Here is a 21,483-nt window from a genome sequence, read left to right as displayed (position 1 = left end):
ACCTTACCTCCATTATCTAATTTAATCCTTATAGTAGGTCACTTATCTAGGAAATGGTGGAATGATAGTAAGCCAAGATTGCCTGATTCCAGAGACATGCTCTGACTTCGATCTGGTCTGTCCTTACTAAGAAATATGATACTCTGTATTGAGTATTTTTTAGGAAATAATGAAATGGTTAGAGATGGCAAGAGATGCGTGTTACATCCATAGCTCACCAGTTAAATAAAATTGTATTCAAATCTCTTATTATGAGTTGTATTTGATGATATCTCTCTCTTTTTTTCTTTTAAGGATCTTGACATGCACTATGAACCAACCGACACTGCTGCTATGGCTCGAACATCTAATCTGAATGAGGAACTTGGCCAGGTAAACTAAATTTCTTATTGATATGTTGAACTGGAAGTCAGATTTGGTGTAATTTCCACTGTATGTGACAACTTTGGAATTGACAGCTCCTGATTTTCCATTGTTTGAATGATTGGCATAAATAAGTGCATGTTAGTACCTAACTGTCAATTTTCATTTTTAGTGAATATTCTGTTCTCAGGATAAGGTATTTCACAGAGACATGTCCTTTAGTATATAATCTGATTAGTATATAGAGTATTGGCTGCTTCTGAGTTATAAACTCCCAGTATTAAAATTGTTCATAGCTTTTGATCAGAAAGGAAGGAGGGGGGGTGGGGGGGAGGAAGTTTATCAATGAAGTTGTACAAGTCAAACAGGAATTTCAAATTTATAATTCACACTATATTCACATCAGATCAGATCAGTCGCTCAGTCATGTCCGACTCTTTGCGACCGCATGAATCGCAGCACGCCAGGCCTCCCTGTCCATCACCAATTCCTGGAGTTCACTCAGACTCACGTCCATCAAGTCAGTGATGCCATCCAGCCATCTCATCCTCTGTCGTCCCCTTCTCCTCCTGCCCCCAATCCCTCCCAGCATCAGAGTCTTTTCCAATGAGTCAACTCTTCACATGAGGTGGCCAAAGTACTGGAGTTTCAGCTTGAGCATCATTCCTTCCAAAGAAATCCCAGGGCTGATCTCCTTCAGAATGGACTGGTTGGATCTCCTTGCAGTCCCAGGGACTCTCAAGAGTCTTCTCCAACACCACAGTTCAAAAGCATCAATTCTTCAGCGCTCAGCCTTCTTCACAGTCCAACCCTCACATCCGTACATGACCACAGGAAAAACCATAGCCTTGACTAGACGGACCTTTGTTGACAAAGTAATGTCTCTGCTTTTTTGCTATCTAGGTTGGTCATAACTTTCCTTCCAAGGAGTAAATATATTTGTAATTCATTTATATGTGTTAGCTAAGAAAGGATTCTACTCTTCTTATGCCATTGCCATTTGCTAAGTCTTACTCTTAAGGTAGCGTTTAAACCAAAGCTGTTTTTTTTCCTTACCAATTCAGATGTTGTATGAAGTTATTTTTAATCAAGCAAGCCATCACCAATCCCATAATTGTTTTGTTGAGAAGTGTTGAAAGAGATTTTAGTGCTCGGAATCCCATGGACCGAGGAAGTTGGAGGGCTACAGGCCAGGGGGTCACAGAGTCGAATAGAATTGAAGCAACTAATGCAGGCAAGCGCATGTTAAGTAATGATAGAGGCACTTACTAGTGCAAATTCAGACTGTTAAGACAGATTCTGTATGGCTGTAGTTTCTCTGCTAGCTTGAGAGAATTTCATTTCATATATGATTCACTGCTGAAAATCTAGAAGAAATAGTTAAAAATATTCCTTGATGATGTGCAAAAAGTAGTCAGTTAATACCATTCAAGAATCCACCTACAGTGCTTGAGACCTGGGTTCGATCCTTGGATCGGGCAGATCCCCTGGAGGAGGACATGGCAACCCACTCCAGTATTCTTGCCTGGAAAGTTTCATGGACAGAGGAACCTGGCAGGCTACATTCCATGGGATCGCAAAGCGTCAGACATGACTGACTAAGCACAGCACAGTACATTGTGACCCTGCGGTGCAACAAAATTGGTTAAAAGAATAGTAATGAAAGGGTGTTTTTTTTTTTTTTAAGCCTTTCAATAAAAGACTGGCTTAAAATGATCTCTGAAATTTTAATGAGAAATTTTTAATTTTTTTAGGTAAAATATATATTTTCTGACAAAACTGGTACTTTGACGTGCAATGTAATGCAGTTTAAGAAGTGCACCATAGCTGGAGTGGCTTACGGGTGAGTTTTTTCCCTTTAATCAGAGTTATGATGTACACATTTAATTAGTGTTAACAGTTTGGTACAATTGGGGGAGTTCTTTTTAGAAAGGTGTTTTTTTCTTTTTAATCTAGAAAGCAGCTATTTTGACTTCAGCATACATGTACATTTTATGTTTTATAGCTTTATGGTATTGTTTTTCATTTGGAATTACTATGAGGTAGGCGCCCTACCCAATAATCTTTTAGTATTTAGAGCTGCCCTGCAGATCTCTATCTGGTAATAAGGTATAAATACACTCCCTCTCCACTGCCATAAACCTACCATGCGGCCTGCCTGTGTGAAAGCACATTGTTTCTCTGAGAAAGTTAGCCCTTCGATTTCTTTTTATCACCTCTCCTCTTTGCAGTCATAGAATCTATCCTTTAGAATGTGCTTGTTGAGTACCCATTTTTTTCTTACTTCTAGGTATGCTTGCCTAAACTTCAAAAGCCTCCTTTTTGAAACTCTTTATAGGGTAATGTGAGAAAATTAATTTCTACATCTCCTGAAAAGTCATGATCAAAGATGAAACATCCTTCTGGTTGATTGATCTTGGCCTTTTACCAACTTTCCCAGCGAAAGACTGGTATCTTAATCATGCAAGCAAGGACACTTGCTTTGGGGTTTTTCTGGCTTGTACCCACCCCTTCCCCACTCCTGCTCTGTCTCTAAGCAGTAAACTAGTATAAATACTAGTAAACACTAGTAAACACTAGTAAAATAGTGTGCTGAATTATGAAAATGCCCTTAGGTAAAAGCATAAATAAATAACCACTTGGTAAAAAAATTCTAAAAGTATGTGATTACTCCCCTACATGGTCTGTAAAGGGGAATAGATGGAGGCAGCTATCTCTGTTCTTTGGATTAGTAGAGAGGATGACTGAAAGTGACTTCAAACTTTGTGGGTAAGTGAAGCTAAAGACTGAATGGCTATTTTACACTGTAAGGACAAGCTGCTAATTTAAGAAGCATGCTTACTATCTATTTCCAGGGCGGGATACCCTTTTGCATCTTCCCTCTTTATCTGAAGATCTCCCAGTTCCTTTAAACAAAAGAAACCTTCCTCTCTCCTCCCCCAGTTGCTTCAGGCCTCTTTGTTTTCCTGCTGGTAAAGAAGAGGTGTGCCACACTCTCTGACATTTTGCACTTAAGTGTTTGACCCACAGTTATCCCTGATGAGAGAAGGAAGAGCCTATTGTGATTCTAGAGTTTGTTGTGTTACACTTGCTGACAAATTTATGGTGATGTTTGTTTTTATGCACATTCTGCTGGCATTCATAAATGTTATTTTTAGAGGGTTCTGTTTTGGGAATTGACGTCCGTTTTTTACTTTGTTCAGTTGAATAAGCCAGTTCTTCAAATTAGTAATTACTGATTGTGAACCTATCAGAACAGAGAACCAGAATAACAGCTAGGTGTTCTTTTCCATTTTACAAGGTTTTCTTATTCCTGGAACAAGTTCTTAAGCACTTACAGGCAGTAGTTCTAAAGAACAATGTTTTTCATGCGTCTGTTGGTAATACTGTCATGAACACATGTATTATATATTATGATAGACTGGGTTTGAGACTGGTAAATGTTAAAGAGAGGTAAGTATTGTCATGATTTAGATTGTTTCCAATGAAACAAATTTCCTCTTGGGAAAATCCACATCTCTTAACATTGAGCTGCAGTTTCAAGACTTGCGTCATAGTCCTAACTTTGTCATTAATTCACTGTATTACCTTAGACAGTTCCATTCAAATATTCCGAACTCTTTAAAACGAGTATGGTGAGACCTCCATACTCCAAGATTCTTTTCAGATCTGAAATTCGGTGATGTTTAGAAATTTTAAAATAGTGATTCCTTTATTTGCAGTTTTTAACTGTGAAATAAAAATGGGTTTCTCTTTGGATAATATATCATATTTTCAAGAATACCAAGAGCCTTGTTGAGTGAAACTTGTTAAACTACTTCCAGTAAATCATGTATGTGCTTATAGGATCCTTAACCCTGATTGAATTTTTTTTTCCTTTTATTACTTTATATTTATGGTACCTGCATAGAGATATAGATGTTCTGGAAGTTTCCAGTTCAGAAACCTCAGACTCTCACCCAATATGATAAATTTATACAATACTTAAAAGTACAAAGGCTCCTTTTCTTTAAGAAACAATACTAGAAAACTCGTAAAGTTATTGACACCACAAGTAATTGTCCCATCCCCTCCCCTAAGCATTTCTGATGGACAGTTGGGATGTCAGCATTACAGAGAGTTGTTGATACATGAAAGCTTTAGAGAAACAGAGACTTTAGACTACTCAGTTGACTACAGTAGGAGAGACACACAGCTATTACTTAATTCTGTCAAACTCCACAGGAAAAAGAAATGACTGAGAACCACCTTTCTGTGTGCATTTCCTCTGGGCGCTCTTGGGTTAAAGGAACCATGACATGGTTATACTGTCCCGTCTGCCCATGGAAGTGCTTTACATTATTTAATATGGGAAGCTCTTATTAATACACATGTATACTTTCACCTCCAGAAGAAGAAAACATAGAGATTGTCTCCTCAGAATTTAGCAAAACAAAGGAAAATAACACATAGTTTTATATACTAACAAATGCCTTTGGGGTTATGATTTCAGAGCTGATGCTTCTTAAGCACTTTTTAAGAAAATAAAATCTCTTTCTACCTTAGAGTCCAAGATGAGTTCTGTTGGCTTTTATCAGTTTGAAAGACAAGACTTGAAGTCTCTTGGTAGTATAATCTTTGCCTCGTTCAGTGCATTTTATAGATTTGTAGGAAGAAGATATTTAACACTTAAAACAAGGCTCCAAAATTTAGTCTTAGTAAGTTTTCCCTCATTTCTTTTAACTTTGGCCCTAAATTGGATTCATGATGGTCAATGAAATACAAGATTTGTACACGCCTAGTACACACGTAGCAATGATGTTTGTTTTGTAAAGATTAACTTTGTCAGAAGTACCACCATGATTAAACTTCTTAGACTGTTTCATTAGATTTTAATTAAATGTAAATAAATTGTGATATCATATTTATAAATTTAACTTATTACAAACTAGAAATTCTGCTGTTAAACATTTACTAAAGCATAATTTCAACAAGTTACTTCTTATACTAATTCAGTTTTATCATAGTTACTTGAAAGCCAGAAATAGGTAATGAGGTTTTTATGTTCAGTGGGTAGAATTCTCAATGCAGTGACTATTCTCGGCTACAGTCCTAAGTACTGTCTTTGTTGATAGTTTAAAATCTTACTATTAGAATGAGCTGATGAACTGGGAAAAGTTTTTTGTTTTGTTTTGGTTTTTTAAGAGTCTGTAAAGGAAATTAATATTATATTTTCATATGGGCAAGTCATTTTAATCAGTATTAAAAACATTTCATTGACTTTTTCCCTTTAAGTGAATACCAAATGCTCCTAATAATAATCTTTATTTACATGTGAAAATAGCATGTGAGTAGTTTTACTTGACAATATTTTGTTTAGCAATGTTTGCTGAAAGAATCGGTGACTTCTTTAAGTCTGAGAGGAAATTCACCATGAGAAACCTCACAATTATAAAAATTGCCCCAAGGTCTATATTATAACCAATAAATGTATCTCACTTCTCACTGTGACTGGTGGATAAAGCTGGGTAAAAACCATTCATTTATTCTCATGCCTCAACAAGTGTTCATCTCTATGTACAGTATGTAGTACTTTGTTAGATGTTGGGGATTTAAGGATCAGCCAAAGTTCACCTGGCTTCCACCCCCCTGAAGTTTATAGTCTAATTGGAGGTTAATGGATGTAATTAAATCATCATGCAGACAATTACAAAATCATAATGCAGTACAATGGTCTATATGAGGCTGTGATTGGGGACAGGGTGGAGGGGTGTGATCTAATCACTGAGACCAGGCACTGGGATGCTTAACACTGAGATCAGGAAGGAGTTTAAGAACTTACCAAGCAGATGTAACAGCATTGACGTTCCATGGTAAAGAACCAGACGGAAGGCACATATCAGAGCTACTAGAGCAGTGATCTTGGGGAAACTCATGCAGACAGAATAAAGTAACAGATGTATGGATCGCCCGCTGCTCATCTCATTCAGAATAGCCCTGAACATCTGCCAAGGTTGAACCACACCCAGGGAGTGCAGCCCTGAGCCTTGAGCTCTGAGGCTCCAGCCCCTCCCCAGTAGGAGATCCAGGGCTGCTGAACACCACCAGGGCAACTTGGAAGAACCTTGGTGCCGTGTTTTTGCTTGGGTAGCATCTGACCCTCCCCTCCTGTAGTTCAGGGACTCATCTAAGCCTTGAAGTTGATGAGAAGTGATTGCCTAGAGCACTGGGCTGCAGCTAGTTTTCACAGAGCTTGGCAGGAGGCCATGGCTTTTTCTGGGCTCACTGAGGGCTCATTTAGTCCTTCCCCTCAAGCATCTGAAAACATCCTTTGGTAGAAGAGAGGACAGTGAGTAAGGAGACTGCCCCCATTGTGATTGGAGTGAAGGTGGTGGGTGGAGCCTGCACCGGAGACAGCTGATGCTTCGGAGGTACCTTAGAGTGATGAGGTCCGTGCATGGCCAGTTTGGTGGAAGGGTAAGAAATAGAGGCCACTTAGGAAGTGAGAGGATTTTCCCCAGTTTTCAGTGAACATTGTATATTTATCAAAAACAGTGATGTTATACTGAACTCGGCATCTTTAAACTCTACCTACATCTAATAAATTTAATTTAAAGGAAAACTATTGAATGACCTTGTATAATGAAAGAAACAAGAGATAAGGAAATCAGTTTTAGCTGCTGAGAGAGGAGATTTTAAGTGTTCTCACCATAAAAAAAAGAAATGGTGATTAGGTGATGGATGGGAGTGTTAACTAAAACTATGATATGCAGGAGATGTAAGAGATGCAGGTTCAATCTCTGGGTCGAGAAGATCTGCTGGAGGAGGGCATGGCAACCAACTCCAGTATTCTTGCCTGGAAAATCTGATGGACAGAGGAGCCTGGTGGGTTACAGTCCATAGGGCCTGTACCAAAGAGTCAGACACAACTGAAGCAGCTTAGCACACAGGCACATGATGGTAATCACTTTGCAATCTATATTAGTATCAAATCATACTGTATACCTTACACTTGCACAGTGTTGTATGTCTCAAGACAGCGAGAAAAAAATCTAAACAATAAAAAGAAAATTTTAGTAAATAAATATATAAATAAGTAAAATAAAATCTGCTGTGTCATGTATTACGGACCCCTCTGTCACATCACTGGTTGGTTGAATTGAAAGCTATACGTAGATCCGGTGCTCCGATGAGCTAATGGATGAAAATGAAGTATTGATGAATGTCTTCTTTTTGACATAATAAATTGTTTAACGGCTGAGTTATGGTTTAAGTGAGCATTTTTTAGCATCTTTTAAAATGCTTATCTTTCACACTGTGGTGCTCTTTAGCTGTAGCAGTGTGATTAACTTTTACTTTACTATACCTGTGTAAAGAGCCACCCCTGCATGGCAGTCAAATTTGTTTCTGAAGTGCACTTGGCAGATTTTATCAGTGTGATAGTTTGTTCTTAGTAACATGCTTTTTTTAATTAAAACACTTTATTCTCATTATGCATTGTGTGATGAATTTTCCATTGGCTATAGCCTGTATTTAAACTCTAAGTTTAATATTTTCTACTGAATACTGATTTCTGTGCATAAAATTGGGAAATTTCATGGTGAAGAGGCAAGTTGGCTATTCGACGAAAGAACAACTTTGTAAATCTGCCTAGTTACCATAAATTATACTTTCTATACTAACTGCCATTCTTTCCAAATCAGCTAAAAGTTTATTTCCTTAACTGACTCATATCTCAGTACTTCCCTTATTCATGCTTTTGTGTTTCCAGCCTTTCTTTGATTATTTTCTCCTTTCTTTGTGTCCCTCCTCTTGCTTTCTGAAGCCATGTCCCTGAACCTGAGGATTATGGCTGCTCTCCTGATGAATGGTAAGCGGCATGGATCTTTCTGTCTCATTGATCCATTTAAAAGGTTTGCATTTTATTGTGTTGTTAGATGCATTTCGCTACTTTGAAAAAAAATTACTAATCAGGCAGGATGACAATGCTGTAAAATAGTTCTTAAAATCTGCTGAGTAAAAACAAATCTGTTGAATAGCCCTGATGTCCTGTTGAATAACCTTTAATCATTTTATGAACATTTAGTTCAAAGTTTAGGCTTGCTGGTTTCATGGAGCTATGTATCTATAATAAAATCTATAACAATCAACTTAGAGTCCCTGGGCTGTGGACTGCCTAAGATTTCAGGGACAGCTCCATAAATTTTATTTATTTTTTTTTAGCTCAGCACTGCCACCTTCTGCCACTGTTTGTATACTCGACAGAGCTACAGAAAAATGCCACTGAAACAACCACACAGTATAAATTTCCTTTACATTTATTTTCATTAATTTGCTAAATCTGTTTGGAGGCTATAACATAAACATTTTTTAAGGAAATATCTGGAACAAATGTTGGAAAAGTATGCTACCAATAACTAGGGTTAACAGGAATATAATTAATTTTAGAATTATTGAATAGCATTTTATAAGCTTAATTTCAGTACATATTGGGTTTTGGTCTTACTTTAAAATCCTCACCATGGTTTACATTTTCATTTAGAATGACATGAGTTTATTTCAGTAATTCATTGCAATCTGGTGGCAAATGAAATTTCAGAAAGCAGATTTCTTTAATGCTGGTAACTGTAAAAAACAGTATGGCTTTATATGTGATTACATTTCTATTTTCAGATGACACAGGGTATTTTATGATTAAGCCTTATTTTTCAACTTGGATTTTATTTCAATAAAGTGGAGATTTGGTAACAATTTGCAATAAGCCTCACACTACCTACAGTTAATGACAGAGGCAGCTGTTTGGTCCATGTGATAACTGATGATTCATTACACTTAAGCTCATTGCTTGGAGTGTCATGCATTTCAACACCTATCCACAACTGAATAATTTTCAGTGTCTTTTAAATGTGCCAAAACATCTTACTGTTGGTAGATAATTCAAGTGTAATGATGTAGATATTCTCTTCTACTTAATCTTTTGAGAATGTAGTTAAAATTTTGGTTATATCTTTTTACTTGTTGCTTTTCAATAGAATTGAATATGTATTTTTATTTTTAGAATATATGTTTTTTCTAAGATAAATCACTTTTTCTTGAGAAGGAAATTACCTTCACCTTATTCTTATTAAGATTGGATGAAAATGTTAACAGTTGTTTATCTGGGTCATTTAAAATATTCTACTTTCAGTAGAGGTTGCTTTATGATTTTTATCACTATTGGGAAGAGACATTATTTTATCTATTTAAGTTTTTTATGTAAAACACCCTTTCTGGAAACTTGATATTCTAAACTGGGTAATTCCAAATTTTAAAATGTCAAGTTTTTCATAAATTTTTGTATAGTTCCAATTGCAGTTCTATATAAACTTAGATATTAATGATATTTTAAGAAATAAACCCTAGGGAAGGTTTTTGCCAACTGTTTAATAAAGTAAGCTTTATTTTAAATATCTACTTGGATTTCCTCATCTATCAAATGGTTACCTATAAGCAGCAAAGATGAAGGAACAGCTACTACTTAAACTTTAGTTGTGTCCTGGGTCCTGAGCAGTTGTCAAGGATGCAGACTTCAATTCTGACCACTCAGGTTCACATCCTGGCCCTAATGCTGCTCTTGAGCCAGCTACCTAATCTCTTTGCCTGTGGGTCCTCATTGGGTAGAATGTAGACATCATAGGGAGGTTGCAAAGATTAAATGAATTCTGTTTTTAAAGTGCTTAAAAGAGTATCTGAGTGTTAGCTCTAATGTCCCTCACTTAATCCTCAAGACATATTTGAGGAGTTGTAATTGACATGAGCCTTCTAAAGCTGGTGAAATTAAGGCAGAGAAGCCAATAAGTAACTTCCCTCAAAGTATACAACCAGTAAACATGGGAGAAAAAGTTAAAACTTTGCTCAACCTGGATATTAAGTAGGTGGTGGTTATATCACTTCCAATAGACTTTAAAGAGCTTCAGAAATATCTGCATTTAGAGAAAAGATATCCTTACTATTTGTTATTTCATTTTTTCTTTCTCGTTTTGTTAGGGTAGCAAGAGCAAGTATAGTTTAACTGACTGACGAGAAGTTAGCCTGGGGGGGACACAACTTGGCCCAATCCTAAATCTGGCATTTGCCAGATCTGATCCACTTGATTTCATATTGCCAGAGAAACCAAGATTGAAAGCGTGGGCCTGACTGAGTGTATGCTTCAGGAACCTGGCTATATCTTCATGCTGCTGGTCCTCAGGGGTAAACTGGAGAGTACAGCTGACTGTAAATCCAAAATCTGAAAGGTGATTCTTACTGACTGTCAGCAGCTTCACCTTTCAATGTGAAGTTCACTGACTCCATAGATAAAATCTGTGACCTGTACTGTGTATTTCACTATCATTCTTCAACCATATTTGCCACAAAAATACCAAGTTAAAAATACTTTTATTTAACACATAAGTGTTAAAAAAGTAAATAAATACTTTTTATTTAACACATAAGTGTACGTAGATTTTTAGAGTTGGACACAACTCAGCAACTAAAAACAGAAATATGTAGATTATTTACATTTGGTCAAATTTGATGGCAAACTATTACAGTTTCAAAAACACTTTCTTGACATTAAAAATAATTGGATAATGGCTGTAACTCTACTTGCTTAAATCTATTAATATAGTTTACAGAGATGAAATCATTTCCCAACCAGCAGCCACTGCTTCCAGAACTGGGATGGTTTTCTTGTTATTGCCAAGTACCATCAGCTGACATATAACCTTGAAGGTTAATTCATTTCTATTAAAATCTACCATTCTTTAGACAGTATCAATATTTGGAGGATTGCACAAAAATATTAGCTTATTATAAGCATCTGTGTAGCCCTAAGATATGATTATATTCCAAAGCTATATATTTTGTTACATTTTTTTTTCTTTTTCTGATTTTTTTTGTGGAAATCTCAAGCATAAATAACAGTAGGAAACAGATGTACTCATTCACTCACTTCACTAATATGTACTCAAAGCCAATTTCAGTTCATCTGTATTTTCCCCCACTATTACTTTGAGGAAAATCCCAAAGTATTCTGTGCTCACTCATTTTACTGTGGTTTTTAGTGTTAGCACAGTATCACTGGATGGTACCATTTTCTGGTCTTCTTTTCTCATTTCATTTTGGTCTGTATTTATGTATGAAATGAGCGATATTTATTTATTCTGCTGCCATTACTGGGCTCACTAAAACATTCTTCCAGGTATGACTGTATAGTAATGAAATCTAACACATCCAGATTAGCTAGTCTTCAGAGTAGTCACTTGGACAAGTAATTTATTTATTCCAGTCAAGCGACCATTTCACAGAGTGTTATTGGAACTCCTCTTTTGTAATTGCCCTCAGAAATACTTTAGAACCACACAGAAAAGCAGACCACATTGATCAAAACTAGTGTCTAAGAAAAAAACATTATTATTGAACTCAACCACTTGTTTATATTCTTGGACTTGACCTGATGCTGAACAACAATTTCATTTTTTAAAATTAAATCACCCTTTTAGGAATTTTGATTTGGAACAGTAGCACTATTCAAAGCCAGAAGGTACAGATCCATTCAGAAAACAGTGTTTTCAGCCACACTGCCTTTGTCTTCCCATGTATGCATGTGTGTAGCGTCTGTGTGTATATAATGTATACGTTGAGTTTGTATGTAGAATGTATGTTTCAGCTCATGATTGGATTTTGTTCTGGTTTTTAATCTTTAATTTAAATTTGATTTAAGCTCATAATGCAGTAGGACATCTCTTCCCCATTTTTGACCCTCCATTTCCCCACCTGAAGGCAGTCAGTGTAACCCATTTCAGGTTTATTTCTCCAGATCTATTCTACTGTGTATGCATATATTTGCTTTCTCATTTTTACCAACAGTGAAACATATTGTACACACTTTGGTACCAGCTTTTCATTTGACAATACACCTTTGAGATTTGTCCATACTCCATGGACAGCCTCCTATTTTTTGTATAGTGTTCCATTATTATTTTATGGATGTACCACAGTCTTTTTAAGCAACCGCCCTAGTAAAACTTTGGGTTAGTTCTAACCTTTTGCTGTTAAAAATGTGCTGCAAAGAATGAGTTTGCACATACAGAGTTTTGCACCAGACAGTGTAAGTACAGAATAGACTGAAATTCCAGAAACTGGAATTTCTGGATCTCAAAGGATTATACTGATTTTAAATTTTGTTAGATATTGCCAATATCAGGATCTTCCCTGATAGCTCAGTTGGTAAAGGATCTGCCTGCAATGCAGGAGACTCCGGTTCGATTCCTGGGTCAGGAAGATCAGCTAGAGAAGGGATAGGCTACCCAACCCAGTATTCTTGGGCTTCCTTTGTGGCTCAGCTGGTAAGGAATCTGCCTTCAATGTGGGAGACCTGGGTTCAACCCCTGGGTTCGGCAGATTCCCCCTGGAGAAGGGAACGACTACCCACTCCAGTATTCTGGCCTGGAGAATTCCATGGACTGTATATAGTCCATGGGCTCACGAAGAGTCAGACACAACTGAGCGACTTTCACTTTCATTGCCAATATTCCTTTTTAGAAATTGTACCAATTTTCATTCTCATCAATGATGGATGGTTTAACTGTTTTTCCAAGGTTATAGCAGCAGAGTTGTCAAACAATTTCTGCAACATTGATAAATTTAAATCTCATTTCTCTCATCATGCAGTAAGATTGAATGTATATTTAAAACCACTTCTTTCTTTGTGAACTGTGTGTTTATATCCTCTGCTCATTGTTCTATTGCATTGTTGATCTTTTTAGTGTTAGCTTCTATAAGCCCTTTTTATTCTGAGTGACTTAATGTTTCATTTTGAATAAAGTAACCATTTTATGTGTTGGAAATAGTTTTCTTCCCAGTTTGTCGTTTGACTTTTGACTTGCTTGTAGTAGTGTTTGCTATGCAGAAGTATTTTAGCTTTATGCAGACCATGTTTTCTATTTGTTTTCTGAATACTAGGCCTTTCTACTCCTAAATTGTTTTTTAACTTAAATAAAAATTGTTATTTATCTCTTCATTTGACATGATCTCATAGTCCACACTGTCATGTATGAAATTAACTGATTCAGTTCAGTTCAGTTGCTCAGTCATGGCCAACTCTTTTCGACCCCATGGACTGCAGCACGCCAGGCCTCCCTGTCCATCACCAACACCCGGAGTTTACTCAAATTCATGTCTATTGAGTCTGTGATGCCATCCAACCATCTCATGCTCTGTCGTCCCCCTTCTCTTCCCACCTTCAATCTTTCCCAGCATCAGGGTCTTTTCAAATGAATCAGTTCTTTGCATCAGGTGGCCTAAGTATTGGAGTTTCAGCTTCAGCCATCAGTCCTTCTAATGAATATTCAGGAATGATTTCCTTTAGGATGGACTGGATGGATCTCCTTGCAGTCCGAGGGACTCTGAAGAGTCTTCTCCAGCACCACAGTTCAAAAGCATCAATTCTTCGGCACTCAGCTTTCTTTATAGTCCAACTCTCACATCCATACATGACTACTGGAAAAACCATAGCCTTGACTAGATGGACCTTTGTTGACAAAGTAATGTCTCTGCTTTTCAATATGCTGTCTAGGTTGGTCATAACTTTCCTTCCAAGGAGTAAGTGTCTTTTAATTTCATGGCTGCAGTCACCATCTGCAGTGATTTTGGAGCCCAAAAAAATAGTCTGTCGCTGTTTCCACTGTTTCCCCATCTATTTGCCATGAAGTGATGGGACCAGATGCCATGATCTTAGTTGTCTGAATGTTGAGCTTTAAGCCAGCTTTTTCACCCTCCTCTTTCACTTTCATCAAGAGGCTCTTTAGCTCCTCTTCACTTTCTGCCATAAAGGTGCTGTCATCTGCATATCTGAGGTTATTGATATTTCTCCCAGCAATCTTGATTCCAACTTGTGCTTCATCCAGCCCAGGGTTTCTCAAGATGTACTCTGCATGTAAATTAAATAAGCAGGGTGACATTATACAGCCTTGACGTACTCCTTTTCCTATTTGGAACCAGTCTGTTGTTCCATGTCCAGTTCTAACTGTTGCTTCCTGACCTGCATACAGGTTTCTCAAGGTCAGGTGGTCTGGTATTCCCATCTCTTTCAGAATTTTCCACAGTTTATTGTGATCCACACAGTCAAAGGCTTTGGCATAGTCAATAAAGCAGAAATAGATGTTTTTCTGGAACTCTCTTGCTTTTCCTATAATCCAATGGATGTTAGCAATTTGATCTTCTCTGGTTCCTAATACTGATCAGGCCACACTTATTGTAATTTATGTTTATCCATAAAATTCTGAATCTTCTCATTTTTTATTGCTATTAGGATTCTTCATTTTTGGATGATTAGGAAATAATTATTTGCAATGTATCATAGCTTTTAAATCAGCCTACAAGAAGCAGTAAATTATATGACACTGTGGGTTAACTGCTCATTTTTCACTTTCACCCCCTGCCTTATTGCTTTTTGCAAAACACCATAATTTCTTTGTCTCCTTTTAAGGCAAAGTATCACTTGAAAACTTCTATGGAATGTTTTAACAAAATGTAGATGTCAGCTTACACTTTTATGTATGCACAGTTTGCAAATTCAAATAGCTTTGTCAGCTAGCAATTTATTGGTTCTTATTTTGAAATGACTTTTGAGCTTCCTAATTTTATGTTTACTTTTACTAAAAGTGAACATTTTGTGAGATTTCAGACAGGGGTGATGAGAGCACCATGTCTAAGTTATCCAGACCAAGCTGCGTAATTAGCAAATAAAATGCTGGTGGGTTTATGATCTTGGAAAGGAAGCTCCTTTCTGGGAGAAAAGTTAGCATTTTCTGCGTCATAAGGTTTCACTGGTGAATGGAGGGAAGGATGTGTCCGTGTAAACACTTCAGTTGCATATCTAGTGTTATTTGTTATAAATACATTTGAAAGCTTTATCAATTGTGATAACTGTGATTTATGAAGTGAAGGAATTACTGGTGAGATTAATAAGACACATCTTCAAATTTATAAAAGCTTTTAGTCCAGAATTCTTTAGAAGGAAGATAGACCTCCACATGCAAGTTGTTACTGTGAATATTCCTTGACATTTCAATTTATCTAACAAATAAGTGCGAAAATATAACTAAGAACCAATAATGAATACATTTTATAAATAATAGGGAGATTTTATAGAGCCCTGAATAATAAACTTTTTGAGAATGATAATATTTAGAGGAGAAATGTATGTTAATTTTTTCTGCCTGCCAATTGACAAGTTGTTTAAAAGTTCTTTTCATCTTTAAAACTAAGAAGAGGAGGAGTTTTAATTAATAAATATTAATTTATTATTTTATAAATAAATTATTTATTATTATTGAAATAATAATGAAATGTGTTCATTCTGTTTCCTACTGATGTTTTTGAGAATTCTAATCTATGTGCTAATAAAGGTGCATTATAATATTGAGAACTAATAGATCAAAGTGTTACACGTTAATAAAGATGTGTTTTACTGTAAAATTCTAACTTCTTTTTATGGTGTATGGTTAAAAAGATATTTACATATATTGATCTGGTTTAGGTTAAATTATTTTACATTCTTTTTTTTTCTTCAATGATTTCTCCTTCCTTTCAAACAGCTGGCTTTAAAATATGAAACTCCTGGTATTTGGCACATTGGCACTGATAATTCTCTTTGTAACCTGTAAAAATTATGATTAAAAGCTTTCTAGATTACAGCTGTTTAATATTGAACACATTATTTTTTCCTCAATGACTTCTGAAATTTCCTTCTGTGCACAAAAGCTTTAGATCTATATATTTTCACTGAACTATAATAAGTATACTCTTGGGGTTTGACATTTCCACTTAAATGTTCCTTGTCCTTCCTTTGAATCTCAACATTTTGATATTAAATTGCATGGCTATGAAATTAGTAATAGCTAGATTATAAAGGCAATTCTCATTTGATTTGTTTCATATGAAGTTCAAGTTTGCTGATCTGAAGACAGCCACAACACAAAACCACATATATACTTTTATGGCTTTTTTCTCCTTTACAGAGTAACTGTAATATGTACATAAATATATAAGATATTTGTTAGTGATAAATGTTAATGAAATGTGTAATCAGTTTATTCATATTTTTGTTTCATATGGTAATCATATAGTATTACTCACTGCAAATAAATTTTCATGGCTAAAGTAAAACAGTATTATTTTTATAATAACTCCATTAATTCTCAAAATTTTTAAACCTTGGAAAAATTATGAAAGTAGAAAAATTCAATTCCATGTATATTAGCAGTTTGGTTACATTTTTTTTAATTAAATTTTTTTTAAACTTCATATGGCTACAACATAATTTTACTCCAGGAAAATGAACGATAAAATGCTATTTTTTATTAACACTGAAAAAGGCTTTCACAGTTTATAATGTTTGAAAATATCCTATGACTCAATCATGAAATATGTGGTATCTTATTTGAAATGTGGACTAAATTATACTTAATTTATTAGATTTAATTTATTAAGAGTTTGTAGGCATAATGATTTATTTTAAAAGTAACTTACACATAGATCTGCGGGCTTGTATAAATGAATCAAATATGCTCCATTTTTTCTCCTTTAGGCAGAACTCACAGTTTGGAGATGAAAAAACATTTAGTGATTCATCGTTGCTGGAAAACCTCCAAAATAATCATGTAAGAAGCATAGTACCATTATCTTTTCATTAATAAATGAAAACTAATGAGTGTTTCTCTGAATTACCTTCCATGCTTATATATTCCATTTTTTACTTTCATGATCATTTTTAATAATTATAAAAATCTGTTGTCTCTAAATTATTTTTACTTGGCCAACACGGATCTGTGATTATTAGAAATTTACTTTTAACACTGTCATTTATTGATACTCTGCTTTTTAAAAATATTATATAATTTAGAGCTCTATTTATATGAAACAACTCATTGTTAACAACTTCAAAATATCTATAGAAATCAAAATTATAGGCCAGTGCTAAATCTATACAATAAGAACTTTAGACATCTGCCACCCAACGTGAGTATTCCACTTATAAAGTTACTGATACTTACTAAAATTCCATCTGATCAAATGATATGATCTCTGAAGTTTAAGGGCTTCCCAAGTGGCACTCGTGGTAAAGAATCTGCCTGCCAATGCAGGAGACATAAGAGACTTGGGTTCAATCCCTGGGTCAGAAAGATGCCCTGGAGGAAAAAATGACAACACTCTCCAGTGTTCTTGCCTAGAAAATTCCATGGACAGAGGAGCCTGGAGGGCTGCAGTTCCATGGGCCTATAAAGAGTCAGATGCACACCTAGGTTTAAATCCCCAACTTTTTCTCACAATCACCTCAAGCTCAGTGCATCAAAACTTGAACTCATGCTCATCACCCCAAAACTAGTCCCTTCCTAGCACTGGTGGACTTGCCACCTCTGCCCCTGGGCGGGGCCCTAGCAGTGCATTCATGTGGATATTTTTGCTTTCAACAGAACATGAGCTTCAAGATCCACAAAATCTAGACCTAGACCCACCTCTTCCTTCTTGTGTTCTCAGGTTACACAATCAACTATCTTATAACTCCGTCTAGGAACTTAGGGTTGCTTTGTTACGTCTCTTCTCTCCATCTCCAGATCTGTAATCAATCACTAAGCCCTTGTCAATACAACTTTCTTGTGTGTGTGTACACGTGCATGCACTCAGTCGCACAGTTGTTGCCAAGTCTTTGCGACCCCATGGACTATGGCCTGTCTGGCTCCTCTGTCCATGGGATTTCCCAGGCAAGAACACTGCAGTGGGTTGTGATTTCCTCCTCCAGGGGATCGTCCCCATCCAGGATCAAAGCTGCGTCTCCTGCACCTCCTGAATTGACAGGCAGAGTCTTTTCCACTGCACCACTGGGAAGCCCATGACTTTCTAGAACATGTCCTAAATGTCTTCTTCACCTCATTCTCACTTTCTCTACCCCAGTCAAGGCTACCAGCATTCTCCAGGTAAATTGCCACAACAGCCTCCTAACCATTCTCCTGGTTTCTGTTTTCACCCCTTCCCATCCTTGTTGCACATGGCAGCTAGAATGATGCCAGTGGAAATCAAGTCCCAACACACCCCTGTTGAAAACCACTCTCTGGCTTCCCTCTCAACTTACAAATTTGCGTGATCCAACCTCTGCCTAAGTCACCAGCCTCACTTGGACCTACCCTCCCTTTCTTTCTCCTCAGTCTATACTGGCTTTCTTTTATTTTCTCATACATGCTTCATTCTTTCCTCCTTTAGGACCTTTTCAGTCATGTGTTATTCCTGCTTGATGGAAAACTGTGCTCAGTACTTCATGAGGCTAAAACTTTATCAGCTTAAAGATCACATTGTCTTGAGAACAACCACAAACTGACCCAAATCATATTGTATGATTTTCATACATTTTATCCTTTGTAACCCTCTTCACAGTATAAATAAATGATATGAAATTTACTCAGTCGTGTCCAACTCTTGGCGACACCCCATGGGCTATACAGTCCATGGAATTCTCCAGGCCGGAATACTGGAGTGGGTAGCTGTTCCCTTCTCCAGGGGACCTTCCCAACCCAGGGATCAAACTCAGGTCTTTCGCATTGCAGGCAGGTTCTTTACCAGCTGAGCCACAAGGAAAGCCCATAAATAAATGATACTTTTGTACCGTTTATCTATGTTCTCTTTTCCCCACAAGTCAAAGCATCAGGGACCTTGTCTGATTTGTCTGCTGTTCTAGCCTGAACACCAGTTTGTTTGTTTTTTTTCAAATAATGTTTTGATGTACCTTTCCAGTCATTTTAGTTTTTTGTTCCAAGATCATGGAGGAATTTTTTTCCGTTATTAATTCGAGTGACCATTTTCTTCATCAGGAACCAGAAAAGATGTTTAATTTCAAAAATCTGGTTGCTATTCTCCTATAAACTCAAAAACTCCTTGCAGAAAGGATCCTGTCTTCCTCAGGCCATAACTACACAGGACTTGCTCAGTCAACCCTTTTTTATTTAGTAGGACACTAGTCAGGTTATGGTTGTTGTTTTTGGAAAGAGAGGCCAAAGCATCATAGAGGAATCCTCTGCCATCATCACTGTGGCCCAAAGTAGTGGAACCGCAGTAAGATTAGATGCCTAAGATTTAGATCTGATCAGGAATTAGAACCAGGTAAATGAACATTTTAGAATTCCTCTCTTGTCCTCTGATAACAGGATTCAACTATCTCTGCCTTTTTCACTGTGCTGTTTCTATTCAACAAGACAAAGTGGCCTTATATGAATGTTTAGAAAAGGAATGAAGAGGTTGCAAAAATGAAGGATTTTAGTAAAAAATATTTTTTCTTCATAGTGTTGATTTCTTGGCTTTCACCCTCAATATTTAACAGTTGCGCTCAATAAATATACACAAAGTAATACTACTATCATTGTGTCATAATGGTCAAATGAAAGGGGCTAGATTGTGTGTTTATTTCTTACAGCCCACTGCACCAGTAATATGTGAATTTCTTACAATGATGGCCATATGTCACACAGCGGTACCGGAGCGGGAAGGTGATAAGATTATTTACCAGGCAGCATCTCCAGGTACCAATGAAGCAATTGTGATGTATTTTTTGGTTGAAAATTGTTCTGAAATATGAGATTGTTCAGAAAAATTTAATTTGAAGAAGTAAAACAACCAAGTCTCTTTAGTTTCAGATTAAAAATGTTATTTACTAATTAGAAACGTTGGCTTTCAAAATTATACATATATGTACATATTTTAAAATCTATAACTGTAATATTTGTTATATAACATGTTACATGGAAATTTGAATATCAAAATTCATACAAGTTAAAAAAATGTTACTCTATGTGCACAGTAAGTTTTCCCTTCTTTATAAATAATTAAGAAAAAACTATTGGTCATAAACTGCTTTTTCACATAAGCTGGCAGGAAAAGGAAGATCTGTTTACCTGAATGGTGTTGATTTTAGAATACCAACTTTTCTTCTTTTGGAAATGATAATCAAGGAGTTCGCTGTATATTTACTTGAATGAGAAGAGCTTTACACTTAGAGAAGAGACTCCATACTTAGGCTTATTTTCAGTGTAAAATTGGGTAAATAGCCAATTTGCTGACTAAGATTTCAGGAAAGAAGAAACACACTTTAGGGAACTTTTTTATAAGTTTCCTTTAAAAAAAAACTTTTTATTTTGTATTGGAGTATAGTCAATTAACAATGTTGTGATGGTTTCAGGTGGACAGCAGAAGGACTCAGCCGTACATATACATGTGTCCATTCCCCTCAAACTCTCCTCCCATCCAGCTGCCACATAACTTTGAGCAGAGTTCCATGTGCTGTGATACAGTAGGTCCCTGTTGGTTATCATTTTTAGCATAGCAGTGTGTACAGACCAGTCTCAAACTTCCTAACTATCCCCTCCCCCTGTGTTTTAAACTGTACTACAAACCAGCACCTGCAACCTTGTAGAATATACCGGATTCCTAAAAACCATGAGATACACTATCATTAAGATAGACACTTTATGGATGTTTTATCTCACACCCTTCCCCCAAAAACAAAAAAGTTCTGATATAACATGGTGACAAGAGTAAATAATATGTAATACAATGAAACATCAATTCATTTGAAGTGAAGTCACTCAGTCATGTCCGACTCTTTGTGACCCCATGGACTGTAGCCCACCAGGCTCCTCCGTCCATGGGATTTTCCAGGCAAGAGTACTGGAGTGGGTTGCCATTTCCTTCTCCAGGGGATCTTCCCAACCCAGGGCTCGAACCTGGGCCTCCCACATTGTAGGCAGACGCTTTACCATCTGACCCCTCAATATTCATAGTGTTATTAATAGTTTTCCTACAGTGAGCATTTTAGGAGGAAAAGGATAAAACTTAAGGCACTTTTGTGCCACTCATTTTTTTCCAATTAAAAAATAATTGATATACATCACTATACCCCTAGTATTTATTTATGTTATAATGGAAATTTGTACCTTTTGATCACCTTTCTCCTCTTCCCCTTCACCAACCTTCCACCTCTGATAACCACATCTGATCTCTTTTTATATGAGTTTGAGGGGGTTGGGTTTCTCTTCTCTTTTTTCTTTAGATTCCACATATAAGTGAGATCAT

General features: G+C 36.4%; 1 protein-coding gene across 5 annotated transcripts in view; it reads left to right on the top strand.

Moving 5' to 3' along the window:
- Window positions 1–21,483, top strand: part of ATP8A1 (ATPase phospholipid transporting 8A1) — a 234,308-nt gene that overhangs the window by 75,982 nt on the left and 136,843 nt on the right. For 4 of the 5 annotated variants that reach the window (XM_055588437.1, XM_055588436.1, XM_055588438.1 and 1 more), the window contains 5 exons: window positions 295–372; window positions 2,118–2,206; window positions 8,168–8,212; window positions 16,955–17,027; window positions 19,829–19,934. In XM_055588437.1, the coding sequence (XP_055444412.1) occupies window positions 295–372; window positions 2,118–2,206; window positions 8,168–8,212; window positions 16,955–17,027; window positions 19,829–19,934 (391 nt within the window). The remainder of the gene's footprint in view (window positions 1–294; window positions 373–2,117; window positions 2,207–8,167; window positions 8,213–16,954; window positions 17,028–19,828; window positions 19,935–21,483) is intronic. The other variant, XM_055588440.1, reaches the window with a different exon arrangement.

Source organism: Bubalus kerabau, chromosome 7, assembly GCF_029407905.1.
Source record: "Bubalus kerabau isolate K-KA32 ecotype Philippines breed swamp buffalo chromosome 7, PCC_UOA_SB_1v2, whole genome shotgun sequence".
Classification (NCBI taxonomy): Eukaryota; Metazoa; Chordata; class Mammalia; order Artiodactyla; family Bovidae; genus Bubalus; species Bubalus kerabau.
The sequence above is the reverse complement of the archived record's forward strand: the minus strand, read 5'-3'. Positions and strand labels throughout refer to the sequence as shown.